Source organism: Lemur catta, chromosome 6 (genome assembly GCF_020740605.2).
Source record: "Lemur catta isolate mLemCat1 chromosome 6, mLemCat1.pri, whole genome shotgun sequence".
In the NCBI taxonomy this organism is placed as follows: Eukaryota; Metazoa; Chordata; class Mammalia; order Primates; family Lemuridae; genus Lemur; species Lemur catta.
Window position 1 is genome coordinate 57,968,993 of NC_059133.1, and position 12,771 is coordinate 57,981,763.

The window sequence follows — 12,771 nt, forward strand, 5'->3', positions numbered from 1 at the left end:
GGGTGGGAAGCAGGGGAAGCGATTGCCTAGGCTCTGAGCTCAGCATCATCTGCTCCTGCTAAGACAATCATCAACATAAAAGGCTAATTGTATTAATCACCAAGGCACCAGTTCTGAGTCCCCCTCCCTTTCGGGAAAATTATGAATTGCAATTGCAGATGGCTCCACTGATTGAAGGCAGTGCTCAGCAGGGAGAAGGGTCAGATCAGATTACACACCATTAATTAAAAACTTCCCCTGACAAACGGGAGGAAGGGAATACACACCAAGAGCTGGCCTGGTTGGGTCTCTGTCCTCCTCATGCCCCCTGCCCTGCCACAAACCCAGGGGCTGTGACGATGAAGCCTGCTTCCCCCAGCTGGAACCACTGAGATTCGGCTCCCCAGAGGCCAGCCCTTCCCTCATCCAAACAGATGGCCTGCTGTCCTATTAAAGGGCTCCAGAGGAGGAAAAGCTAACCTTTGGTTACTTATTTCCACGTCTAACCTTCGATGCTCTGCAGGTTCTAACCTAATTCCTCACTTCTCAAGCTTATTTCCTCTTGCTCTGTCCTGACAGAGAACAGCTTTAAAGAACTATTCATGAAAATGGCCCCCCAGCTTTCTCTTCAGGCAACCACCTTACCCTTTTGGCCCATAAGTTCCTGGGGCAGACATCATGGAGCCTGCTTTGGGATAGTGGATGGAGACTCAAATGTCTGGCTATGCACCCTCTTCTCGGCCTCTGCTTGGAAGCACAGGCTTCTCAGCTGCTGTCATTTTGGCTTATTTGGAGTTGTAACTCCTGAATTTTTATCCTTGATCTATTACTGCCTCATTTCCCTCCCCAGCTGCACAGCCTCAGTCATTCATTCATCAAACTTTTATTGAGCACCCAGTGTGTGCTTGGCTCTGGGGACGCAGAGATAATTTGTTAAAGAGCTTAAGAGCCTACTGTATTAGTTCCACCAGCCCCTCTTCAGCCCTCTAGTTCCTGCTTCCTTCCTTCCTGTGGCTGCAGCTTGTGTAGGCCCCCCTGGAGCTCTATTTTGGAAAATTCTAAGCTGGGAGCTGGGGAACCCTTAAGGGTCCATGCTTCTGAGCTGGGTGACCTTTAGCAAGTCAGCCATATCCTCTACACACACCACACACACACAGCTGTCCCTGCTCATAAAGGGCACAGGCAGCCCTGGGCTCTGAGAGATTGAAGATGGGTGAGTGGGACCCATCTTGGAGAGATGTAGTAGTATCTGCACTGATAATATTACAGAACGCTGAGCACAGCTGCTGAGGCCATGAGCACCAGGGACTCAGTTACTGCACTGGGCACAGACTAGGCCCGTTACCCTGCCTTTGGAAGACTTTGGCAGCCTTTCCCCGTCCCCAGCCCCTTGGGAGGCATCATGAAAAAAGGACCTATCTTTTATATGGATTTGGTCGCTGCATCTCAGGGGGTACCATGGTGATGAGTGTCATAGAAATGAAAACTGGCTTTTATTGGCCTGTCTCTTCATTCCAGGGTCCCTCCCCCAAGCCCCCATACCCACAAAGCTCCCAGGTCAGCAGACCCAAGAGAGGAGGCAGGGTCGTGGGTAAGTAGATCCAATGAAATGAGAGAAAAGCCTACTCTTTCTTCCCTGCCTCTCAATCATCTTCCTCTCTGCCCTCTTCCCTCCCATTACCAACAGCAATTGTATTCAAACCCAGTAATTACAGTAATAGCAACAATAATCATCCTTTATTGAGGTTGTTTTTCTAGCATTTTCACTTCCAAAAGCGTCTTCCAATTTCTTGTTTTCACAGCAGTCCTTGGGGGAGAATTGTGTCCATTTTGTACCTGGGGAAGCTGAGATCCAGACAGGACCCCAAGTCATGGGCAGAGAAGATATAGAACAGCCTTTAAATCTTAACAAACCAATTTGGACTTCAGTAGGCCTTCAGAGGCACTGAACTTCAAATCTTAGTTTCCTGGGTCATTCTTGGGTTCCCACCATCTTTGGAACTGACTTGACTGCATTTTTTGGGATCCCAGTAATGCTGAGAAGGAAGCAGGAGATGGCTTCTTTGGCCCAGGTTAAGAACTGGGGGATGGGGTGGGGGCTTCCCCTCTCAGCATTTTTCCCGTGAATGGCTGTGGGGTGGAAGTCAGGGCAGACAACTGGGGAGAGCTTACCCTGGGAAAGGCCTTTCTGGCTCAAACCTCTCTTTCTATATCCTGCCCCTCTGCCAGCCTGAGGAAAGGTTCCTCTCTCTGTTAGCTCTTTCTAAGGGTGGGGTCTTCTCCTGAGCATTTGGAGAAGTGAGGAATAAAGATCTTTTGGGAGGTTGGTCTCTGTCCTCAGGGAGCCCCCAGTCTGAGAGGGGAGCCATAGCTCCCCAACTATCCCCAAGGGCAGGGAAATCCCTCTCAGGAGCTCAGAGGCTGTTCCAGGACCTGATTCTTCCAGGAAGCCTGTCCGCTCCTCCCCAAGGGTTTCCCAAGGTCCCTGTAGCCCTCAGTATCTAAGCAGGGTGGTTGTCTGGTCTCCAGTTTCCTTTTTCCCGAAGACACAGGGATCTGGAGGCTCAGGACTCCCACTGGCGTCTAGTTGGGTGAGGAAAGGGAGAAAAGAGTGATCATGAAGTCCCCTGCCCCACTCTGCTCTGTCTCATTAAGAGATGGGGAGGGGACTGGACAGATTTGCTTCCAGATTCTTTGTAGAAATGTAATGCCAGAGAGAAGAGCTGGCACCCCCTGGCCCACCCTGTTAGGACAAGGGGTCAAGCCTCCCCATTGACACCCCTCCCAGGAAAACCTTAAGTTAGGCCATTCAAGGCACGTTGCCCACCTACAGGGCTCCTCTCTGAAGCCTGAGGGCAGGACAAAGTCTATGCTGTTTCACACACTCTCCATTTCCATGTCCCCTGAACTGGATTGGGATTCTTTCTTCTGGGGCGCCACCCCTACCACTCTCTCTCCCTCCGCAGTGCCTGTGAGGATGGCCAGTCGCTGGGCCAGGGTCTTGGTGTCAGGGAACAGGATAAAGTTGTAGATCAGTGAAGCCAGGACAGCTCCTGTCAGGGGTCCCACCCAGAAGACCTGAGAAGAAAGTAGACACCTACCCATGAGCTATCAGGATCATAGGGTGGCTTTGTGGCCTCTGCCTGCTTCCCTAGGGCTGACATGGTCTCCCGTCTTCCTCAACTGTCTACAAGGTGGTAGATTTGAGAACCACGAGTCTTGCCTCCACACAAGGTGAGGGCACCTTGCCTTCCATGGAGCTGGGCCCCGAGGGCCAGACTCCTCTCCCCTCATGCCTCTTTCCTCCTGCCTCCCCTTTTTTAGCCATGAGTCCTGGCTATTGCTGTTTCTGTCTCTGCTGGCGTGTCTGTCTGTTTCTGTTTGTCTTTTTCTTTATCCAAGTTTGAGAATTGATCCAGCTGGAGTAAGTGAATAAGGAAACAGCCAGGACTTAAGGCTCGGGCCAAAGCCATAGCTTCTGTCCTGGCCCACTTCTTGCCAGTCCCCTGGATCCCCTGGGGTATCGATGCTGGAAAGGAAGGAAGTACAAGCCGGGACGCTCACTCTGGCCTTCTGAGCTTAGGGAACCACCACTCTGGGGTCAAAATGGTTGGGGGTGGGGGTTGTCTCCCCAAGTCTGTGGACCCACTGCTGGTAAAACCCAATGTCTACTGTCCCTACTCCATCCCTCTCCCTTCCCCATGGCTGCCAGCAGAGGGTCTCACCCAGTGGACTGTGAACTTCCCAATGATGACAGCAGGACCGAAGGAGCGGGCTGGGTTCATAGAGCAGCCGGTGAAGTAGATCTGAGGAGCAAATGCAGGGCCAGGGTGTGAGGAGGCTTATGGCAAGCCTAGAAGGGGAGAGTCCCTTCTGCCCTGGCCCCAGCTTTGGCCTCAGGCAGCACCATATCCTGGCCTCAAGGCATGAGGGGCTCAGGGAGGGATACTTCTTGGCCTTCAGGGCCCTGTAGCTTCCTCAGGGAGGGACCCAGTGTATCCATGTGCATGGTGTCCCGTTTGCCCCTTACCCCAATGAGGTGGCCCAGTGCCACAGAGATCCCAATCATGGTGGCTGGGGAGCCCGATGTCTGACGGCTGTCGGTGGAAGCAAAGACACAGAGTACCAGCTGCAGGGTCAAAACCAGCTCCACTGCCACTGCCTGGCCAATCGAGACGCTGTTCTGGACCTGGGCAGAGGGGGTTATGCTGGAGCAGATGCATGCTCTGCCCATGGCACGGTGAACCCCCGGGCTTGTTCTCCTCAGCTGTAAGGGGGGTGACACCTCACCACTGCTCAGCTCCAGGACTTGAGGAGATCTGTGCAGTGGAGCTCACATCAGCCCTGGACACTTGCTCCCTGCAGAAGTGAGTAACACCCCTCCCACCCCAGCAATTGGTTGGTTGGCGCCAGTGGTTCAGGAGCGGGAGGCAGGAGCCCAGGATTGCTGGGTAAGGGAAGGCTTGAGAAGCTGGGGATGCTTGTTTGAGAGGAGACTGGCGGTAGGAGCAGAAGGAGGAGAGTTGGGGAAGTAGGTGGAACGTAGATGGTTAGGGGAATGGGGTGGGGGAGTAGGCAGGCCTCGAGGTGCTGGGGAGGGAGGAACTTGGGGAAAACGGAGGAGCAGAGGACAGGGGGTGGAGCTTGGAGAGGAAAATGAAGTGCTTGTAGGATCCCCTTCCTCTACCCACAGCCCCAGTCCTCCCTTGGCCACATCTATCCTTTAAATGCCTGGTCCTTCTCTGATTCCTTCCCCTTTTTCCTTCAACATCTGTTCCTCACACCACAATCCCATTCTATTCTTCCTAGACTAAGGCCAAACCTGATTCCTGTGGGACCCAGCGCCCAGCCCAGAGCAGATGCAAGCATGTGGCTAAATTGTTTCTTCCTCTGTTCTCTCTCCTCGGGTCTGGCCCTCCACCCCTACCACCTATGTGGACTCCCTCCTCCTGGCCCTGCCTTGCACCCCTCCCTGCACCTACCATATTAATCCCAATGGTCTCTCGGATGTCTCCTGGTGTGACCCCGTAAAGCAGAGCAGCCCCTACGGTGGCCCCTGCCAGCTGGGCAGCCACATAGGCCACAGCACGGGGCAGAGAGATGTGGGAGCCCACGAGGAAGGCCAGCGTCACAGCAGGGTTGACGTGGGCCCCACTGGCCTTCCAGGTGACCTGCACAACCATAGCTGTGACCAGGTTGAAGGTGATAGCAATCTGCAGCACGGAGGGAAGTGCCGAGGGCCAGCGCAGAGCCGAGCCGACGCCAAAGAACACGTACAGCCCCGTGGCCAGGAACTCTGCAAATAGTGCCCTGATGATGGCTGTCCAAAGCCCGCATGACAATATCCTAGCCCAGCCGTGCCCCCCTGGCTCCATAGCATTGATGTCCTGGTGCCTAGTGCCTTGGCTGTCACCTCCTTTGCTCCAAGGGCCTCTCCTCTGGCCTCTTGTCTCTGGCTGATTCTGGCTTTCACTCGCTGTGGAGCCTTCTCTGGCCCCCACCTGCCGTGCCTCTACCATGCTGCCGTCCCAAGGAATGTGCTGGTCAGACTGGCAGGGAGCAGGCAGATAGGGTTATGCACATGCCTGCCCCAGCCTGAGCTCACCTGACTGGGGCAGGGGAGGCGGTGGGGGGGGGGGGGCGTCCCCAGGGTGCTGAACTGGAACCTCCCAGGTTTTCCAGGGCTGGAAAGGTCTAACTTGTGCTGCAAGCAGAGGTCTAACCTGAGGGTCGCAGGTGCAGGGCAGAGTGTTCATGTTATCCATGTCCTGATGTCAGCTTCAATAGAGCAAGATCACTCAGATCCCCAAGTCCAAGGCCTGTTTCAGGGGGTCCTATTCTCCCGGACCCTTCTATCTCTAGGCTCTGCCTCTAGATGAGCTGAAACTGCTGTGTCCCTTAAACCCAGATATGATATCAAGTGCTCTCCTCTATTCCCACTTGAAACCCCTCTCGCAGAATGCAGATGTTAATATGAGTTGACTTTGCTAAGGACTTGGGCCTGTGGGGTATGGGGGGACAGGGAGGGGCAGATGGAGAAGGGGTTTATTCCACAAATAACCAAGCAGCATCAGGTCACACACATGGCAGGGGCACCTCTGCTGTCCACCAGTGGGAATTTCCACTGGCCCTTCACTCATTCCTTCCTACCTCTCTGCCCTCCCTTCTCAGCCCGTCCCTCTCAGGGCCAAACAGATTCCTCTCCTTTCTCATGCAGGGCAGCTTAACCATTTTTGTGACTATGTTGCCCCTAAGGTCACCCATGCCCTAGGCTCTCCCCTTTTACCCGCAGCAGCATATCAAGGTATTTTCTCAAGCAAAAGTGTTTCCTCTCTAAGAAGAATCTGCCAAACTGTTGAAATAATAATCTTCACCTCTTAACCACGTCTGGGTGCCCACGGATGTCCCCTGGTTGTTCTCAGGCTCCTGTATGTAATGCAATCTTTCTCAAAATGAGATCCTCATCTCTACCCCCAATGCACTCCTCTTGTTTCTTCCAGCTCAGTTGGTGGCACCTGGGAAACATCCTTGACCCTTCTCTCCCCCCTTCCCCCATAATAAAATAAAAATAAAACCATCAAGTCCTGCTGATTTTGAATCCTAAATATCTCCTGACTGTGCCCTCTTTTGCCACCCCTGCTGCCCCACAGCCTTTAACCAGTCTCTGTCTGCTCCCTTGCTCTGCTCCAATCAATTCTCCACACTGCAGCCCGAGTGCTAAAATGCAAATCTGATCATGCTGCTCCCCTGCCAAAATCCCTTCAAAGCCTCCCTTCTTCTGGAAGCTCTGTGCCTGCCTTCAGGGACTCTGCTCCTCCTACCTCTCTCTCCCCACTGCTTACCTCGTCCTTTACCCTCTGGCCCCACCAGATGAACACCCCTGCTGGTCTCTCTGGAGGATGCTCTCTTCTGAGAAAGCCCTTGTCACTCCCTTTGCTTGGGTAACTCCTAACTCATCCTAAGGCTCAGGTTTGAGGTCACTTGCCCCATTCTTGGGTGAGGGCCCCTCTGTGTGCTCCCACCACACGTAGGCATTTTTGTATACTACAGTCACCACTCGATGTTGTCATGGTGTTAATGTGTTTCCCCAATGAGGCAAGGCGGTGAGCCCCTAGGGGATGGGAACCAAGTTTTGTTCATCCCTACATATAGAGTCTTGCACAGAGATTACCATAGTTAGTGCTCAGTAAATATTTGTTGAATGAATGAATAAAAACTTGACCTCCTAGGGCAGATGAGCTTCATGTGTGCTTCATTTCAGCTTTATACCTGTCCCCACCTGGGATTGAGCCCTCTGATATCTTTAAGTGAAACAGCCCAACTCTGGACCACAGTCTCTGTCCATCCTCCCTCCTTTGTCTGAGTCCCAGTAAAACCCCTCACCCATCCCTGTCTGTTCTTGCTGTCTTGGCTTCATCTGACCCTCTCCAGGGGACCCCTGGGCACCTCACCTCTAGCACACTCTTGCCAGTGCCCCACTGTCCTGGCTCCCTGTCCTCTCCGTCCCATCCGCTGCATGTCTCCATTTTCATTCTCCTCCACGCCTCGCTGTCCCCCATCCGTGCTGCTGAGCACTGCTGGAGAAACTCGCTCAGCCGTGCAGACTGCTGCCGTGACAAGTCCACAGTCTGGCCTCAGCAGGGGTGGCAGCTCTGCTCTGCAGTCCTTCCATGGCTCTCCCCCCATTCTTTAAATCTTCCCCACTCTTCAAGTGCCCTACTCACTCTGGCTTTCTCTCAGCAGAGGACTGCCCTGTGCCTCCCATCCCACTTACAAAGCCAAGCTACCTACCAGGCAAGACTTCTTCCCACCCTTCCTCCCCAGCCACAGCCTCACCGGCAGCTGCCCCAAGCCCCTGCCAGTGCCCTATGGCCTTGAAGAAGAGGCAGCCCTTCTCTTGTGTGCAAGTTGTGAGGGGGCTGGAGAGAGATCCTTTGTACTCTTGGCTCCCTTTGAGCAACTGGGGTCCTCTCTTGGCAATTCCCAGTTTCATCCATGGCTTTCACTCCTCCCTCTTTCCTGGCTTCTTCCCTTTAAATGTGCCTGGGTAATCTCAGAGCAGTGAAAAATCATGGTTTGGAGGCCAAGGTTCCAGTCATCTGCTCACTGTACTAGAGCCCCCAGCCCTCCAGTACTGAAACTGCTCTGCCAAAGGCCACCATGACCTCTCCAGCCCTCCTCACCCTTGGCCTGCTGTAGCACATGCACTGCTGGCCATCTCCCTCCTGAAGCCTCTTTTGTCCTGGCCTATGTGGCACAGTCATCTCCTGGCTCTCCTCCCACCTCTCTGAGGGTGCCTCCTTGGCCTCCATTGCTCGCTCCTCTTCTGCTGACCTTTAGACCCAGGCCCTGTCTGCTCCTGACCCACTGCTCTTCTCACTCCTGGCGAGACTGTGCCTGGGTAGCCCCATTGACCTCTGTGGCCTCTATCCCCTCCAGACTGTCAACTCACAACACTGCCTCCAGACCCACACGGCCTCCCGCCTAGACCCTCCAGCCTGTGCCTTCTTGTCCCTCTCCCACTGGGTGGCTCCAGGTCAGAGCCCCGGAATCATCCAGATACCTCTCCTTCCTGCAGCCCACACCAAACAGGTGACCAGGTTCCTGGTAATTCTTTCTCACATCTGACACCTCTTCCCATTCTCATTTGCCACTGTCCCAGTTCAGCACTTATTGTTTCTCCATGGATTACTTCATTAACCTTACTGGACTCTCCGACTCCACTACATCCATGCCCTTCCTCACCACTCCCCTCTCCGCTGCCAGAGAGATCCTTCCAAAATGCAAAGCTGATCACATTACTCCTCTGCTCAAAAACCTTCAATGACTCCCCAGTGCCTCAGGATCAAGTCTGAATATCCATGACTACATGGATATTCAGGCTTCCTCCCACTGTCCATGCTACACCCTATACCCCAGCCAGGCTAAATATTTATACTTACCCAAAATGAGATTCAGAGCCCTCTGTATGCTGATATTTTTTTTTTTTTTTTGAGACAGAGTCTCGCTCTGTTGCCTGGGCTAGAGTGCCGTGGCATCAGCCTAGTTCACAGCAACCTCAAACTCCTGGGTTCAAGCTATCCTTTTGCCTTATCCTCCTGAGTAGCTGGGACTACAGGCATGAGCCACCATGCCCAGCTAATTTTTTCTATATATTTTTAGTTGTCCGGCTAATTTATTTCTACTTTTAGTAGAGATGGGGGTCTCAATTTTGCTCAGGCTGGTCTCGAACTCCTGACCTTGAGTGATCCTCCCGCCTCGGCCTCCCAGAGTGCTAGGTTTACAGGCGTGAGCCACCATGCCCAGCCTGTATGCTGATTTTGAAATGCCTTTCCTCCTTGTCCCTCTTTCCAGACTTTGCACAAGTGCAGTTCCTATAGGAAGCCTTCCCTGACTTCCCTTCCCAGCAGAGTCAGGACAAGCAAGCTTCACAGAGAAAAAGGGGTCGAGCAAAGCCAGGGGCTAGTTGTGGCCTCTGCCTCCTCAATGCCTTCACTGTTCCAGTGCAGACTGCCATCCCTGCCTGGCATAGAGGAGTCATTCAATAAATGCTCAAGGGAGGATGGATCATGGCTGTGGGGGTAGCGTGGGTGCCGTTCCTCCCTGGCACAGTGGGTTCCCTGCCTGGGGGCTTCCCAGGGTACCTCAAGGGCACCTCTCTCCTTCCTTCCCCTCAGACGGGGCCAGTAGAGGGCTTGGTGGACAGATGCTTACCAGTGCCTGCATCTGACCTCGCTTCAGTTTCTGCACTTGTAAAACTGGCACCAAATGGCAGCAATATTTATCGGTTGAGAGCTTTTGAAAAGACAAGTGAGAGCATTTTGAATATAGCCATGTATATTGTACCCCTAACCAATTGCTTAACTTCTGTGACTTCAGTATCCCCATTTATAAAATGGGGATGATAATCCCCACCTCCCTGTGTGGTTAGGAGCAAATGTGCTGACACCCAGCAGAGTGCCTCCGAGTCAGAAAATGTTGGTTCTTAGGATTGCAACTCCCTCCCCTCTCCAGTGAGACAGCTGTGGGGACTGGGCAGGGGTGGCAGTCCCTGCTCTTGGCCCTGGAGCCTGAGAGCAGCTTTGTCCCCAGCTAGCCTAAAGCAGAGCCTCCTCGAGCCTTGCCTGGACCAGGACAAAGTCCTTCACCCACGGGACCCAGGTGGGTATTGCACAGGGCCTGTCCCAGCCAGCGCCTTCCCAGCCCCAGCTAGTTCCAGGCTCTAATGCCAAGCTGTGAGCTCACTCATGCTCAGAGACCTTTTGCCAAGCCCCACACCTGGCTGCCTGGGCTGCCTGTCCATGCGGCCTCTGACTGAGGCCCTCTCAGGGACTGGGTAAGATAAGGGGAGCAAGAGGAAAGGGAAGGAGGGAGGTGCTGGGAAAGAAGAGAAGGAGAATGAAAACCTGACAAAGGGAAGGGATTCAAGGTGGCTTCCGGTGCCTCATCTCACTGATCCCCACAAAAACGTGCAAAGGTCAGGAGGTCTGATATTCTCATCCGCGGGTGAGGGCAGAGGAAGCTGAGGCTGAGAGGCGCTCAGAGATCTGATTCCCCCGGCAATGCCTCCTCCTGTCCACCCATCTGAACAGACAGCCCTCTGTGCATTCTCCGCCTCTACCCTCAGTCCTCCTCCATCTCTCCGTCACAGCGCCATGTCCACCATCCACCTGGGGAAAACTGGCAGCCCCTGGGGAGGTGAAGGGGAGAGGAAGGAGAGGAGCCTCCTACTGAATAACCAGGCTTCTTCCTGGGGTCCATCTTCAGGTGGGGCAGAGGGTCTGAGAGGTGACTGGGCACCTGTGTGCTTGGGTCTGTGTGCACGCATGTGCCTCTCTGAGAGCAAGTGGGGCTCCGGGTCCTGCTGAGCCGCCCTGTGACAGTGAACGGGGCTGGGGGGAGGGTAGATGCGGCTCGGTGTGCAGACACAGCCCCTTGGGTACAACTGAAGGTCTGGGTGACTCCGAGCCTGAGACGTGTGGAGTTTGTGTGTGCGTGCTCGCGGGGCGCGGGTCTTTGTGAGCCCGCAGACCGGGCGGCTCCGCGGAGATCCAGCGCAAGGAGCGCAGCGCCCTCTGCTGGCCAGACGGGCCCGACCTCTGCAACTCGTCAGCCCAAAGCCCCGGGGCCGCCGGACGCCACCTGCAGGAAGCGCCAGGCCTGCAGCTCGCTCCGACTGGGTGCCCCCCACGACGGTCTGTCTCTCAAGGGTCCACCGTTCACCCTGCCACACTCCCCCGTGGGGCCCGTCAGAGAAGGGAACGTAAACTGCTGGGCTGGAGGGAGAGGCTAGCCTCCGATTCATAGCCTGTACCTGAGTCTTCCAGAGACCGGCGGAGGGTTCGGGGGGAAGGGCGCCCCTCTCTTCTGCACCCTCTCCCGGATAGTTGGGTGGGGCTGGACTTGGGGTAGGCTGCTTCCTGGTGGCCTTAGGAGACCCAAGCCTGGGACTCCTTGTGTCCTCCATCCCCACCCCCCGTCTGGCTAGAGCCCAGACCCGGGGCTGGTGGACTAGGAGGCCGAGCGGCTGTGGATTCGGTGGACGAGGTCGCCCCCTGCTGGCCGAAGCTGGCACGTGCAGCCCGGCTAGCCCCGGCCGCGGCGGGTTGGAGGAGGTGGGAAGGTGAGCGTGGGGACGACGGCGAAGGCTGCTCCTCCGCTGGGGCCGAGGTTCACACAGACACACGCTCTGCCACGCCGTGTTGTCTGTGAGCCCACGAGGCGGACAGGGGCGGCTGCAGCCCCTGGGACCGACCCTCGCCAGCCAGGGTCTACCGCTTGTCCCGCCCCTTCTGAGGCCGTCTCCTGGACTGCTGCCCACCCCGCGCCCCTTTTCAGAGGCAAAACGAAGAGCAAGGGCAGAGGTTGCGATGCCAGAGAAGCAGGCGCTCTGGTCGGCCACTCCGGCGGGCAGAGGCGGTGGCTGCGGTTCCGGGAGGCGCACGTGCGCGCTGGTTTCCTTTCGCACCACCTCACCGAGTGCGCGGGCAGCTTCCCTCCGCCCATTGTCTCGTCTTCTCCTCACAACAACCCATGAGGTAGGTAAAAGTGTCCCTGTTTTAGATGAGGTAATTAAAGCTCAGAGAGCTTATGTTGCCCAAAGTTGCGCAGCAAGGTTTGACCGAGGCTTAGCTGGCTCCGGCTGGCCTGCGCAGCGCCGCCTAGCCGCTCGCGTGTGACTCCCGCCTCCCCCCCAGAAAGCCCCCACCCAGGCCTCTCCGCCCTCTCTCATCCAGTCGCAGCTGCCCTGTGAGGAAAGTAATTTTTATCTTCATTTTGCAGATTAAGAGGTGGAGGCCCAGACAGTTTAAGGAGGTTTCCTAAGGAGTGTCAGTGGGGACACATGGGCAGAGGCGGGGGAGGAGGCCTGGGAAAGGGCCGGGCCCATGTGGCTTCTGTGGGGGGATGGGGGCGCTGCTCTGGCCGAGCACAGGCTCCCAACCTGACACCTTTTTGAAAAATCAAGCTTTGGAGAAAGGGGCTGAGGGCTGTGCCTCCTCCTGGGGACAGAGCCTGGCTGGTCACCCCTTGGCATCTCGAGGGGCTGCGGTTGGTTCACTCCTCCTCTGCCCTGCCTGGCACACCCTGGCACTGCCCTCCTCAAGTGCCAGCCAGGCCTCCTCAAGTGGCAGGGACTTGACATAGCTGAGACCCCTCCTTCCTGGCCTCCAGGTCCATTTCCATATTTGGTCCTCTCTCTCTGTCTCTCCCTGCCCCTCCCCAGCTCTGACTCTCTAGGCCTCCCCTGGCCTCAGCTGCCCCTTTCTTTCCACAGAGGACTTGTCCCGAGTC

At 55.5% G+C, this 12,771-nt stretch overlaps 1 protein-coding gene across 1 annotated transcript; it reads right to left on the reverse strand.

Annotated features, from left to right (window-relative positions):
• Positions 1-1,694: 1,694 nt before the first annotated feature.
• On the reverse strand, positions 1,695-5,512 carry AQP6 (aquaporin 6). The gene is made up of 4 exons (XM_045554961.1): positions 4,962-5,512; positions 4,010-4,168; positions 3,705-3,785; positions 1,695-3,057 (listed from the first exon to the last, which is right to left on the reverse strand). Exons 1-4 carry the CDS (start codon positions 5,496-5,498, stop codon positions 2,857-2,859), a joined length of 978 nt encoding a protein of 325 aa, XP_045410917.1. The 5' UTR covers positions 5,499-5,512; the 3' UTR covers positions 1,695-2,856.
• Positions 5,513-12,771: the final 7,259 nt, after the last annotated feature.

What these genes read in the sequence shown, in the direction of transcription:
- AQP6 (XM_045554961.1), bottom strand. Translation starts at nt 5,498, where the DNA reads ATGGTAGAGGCACGGCAGGTGGGGGCCAGAGAAGGCTCCACAGCGAGT. An exon ending in CACTGGGCCACCTCATTGGG is followed by an intron (nt 3,786 to 4,009) that starts GTAAGGGGCAAA and finishes TTTGCTCCTCAG; the next exon opens with ATCTACTTCACCGGCTGCTC. An exon ending in GGAAGTTCACAGTCCACTGG is followed by an intron (nt 3,058 to 3,704) that starts GTGAGACCCTCT and finishes CTTTCTTCTCAG; the next exon opens with GTCTTCTGGGTGGGACCCCT.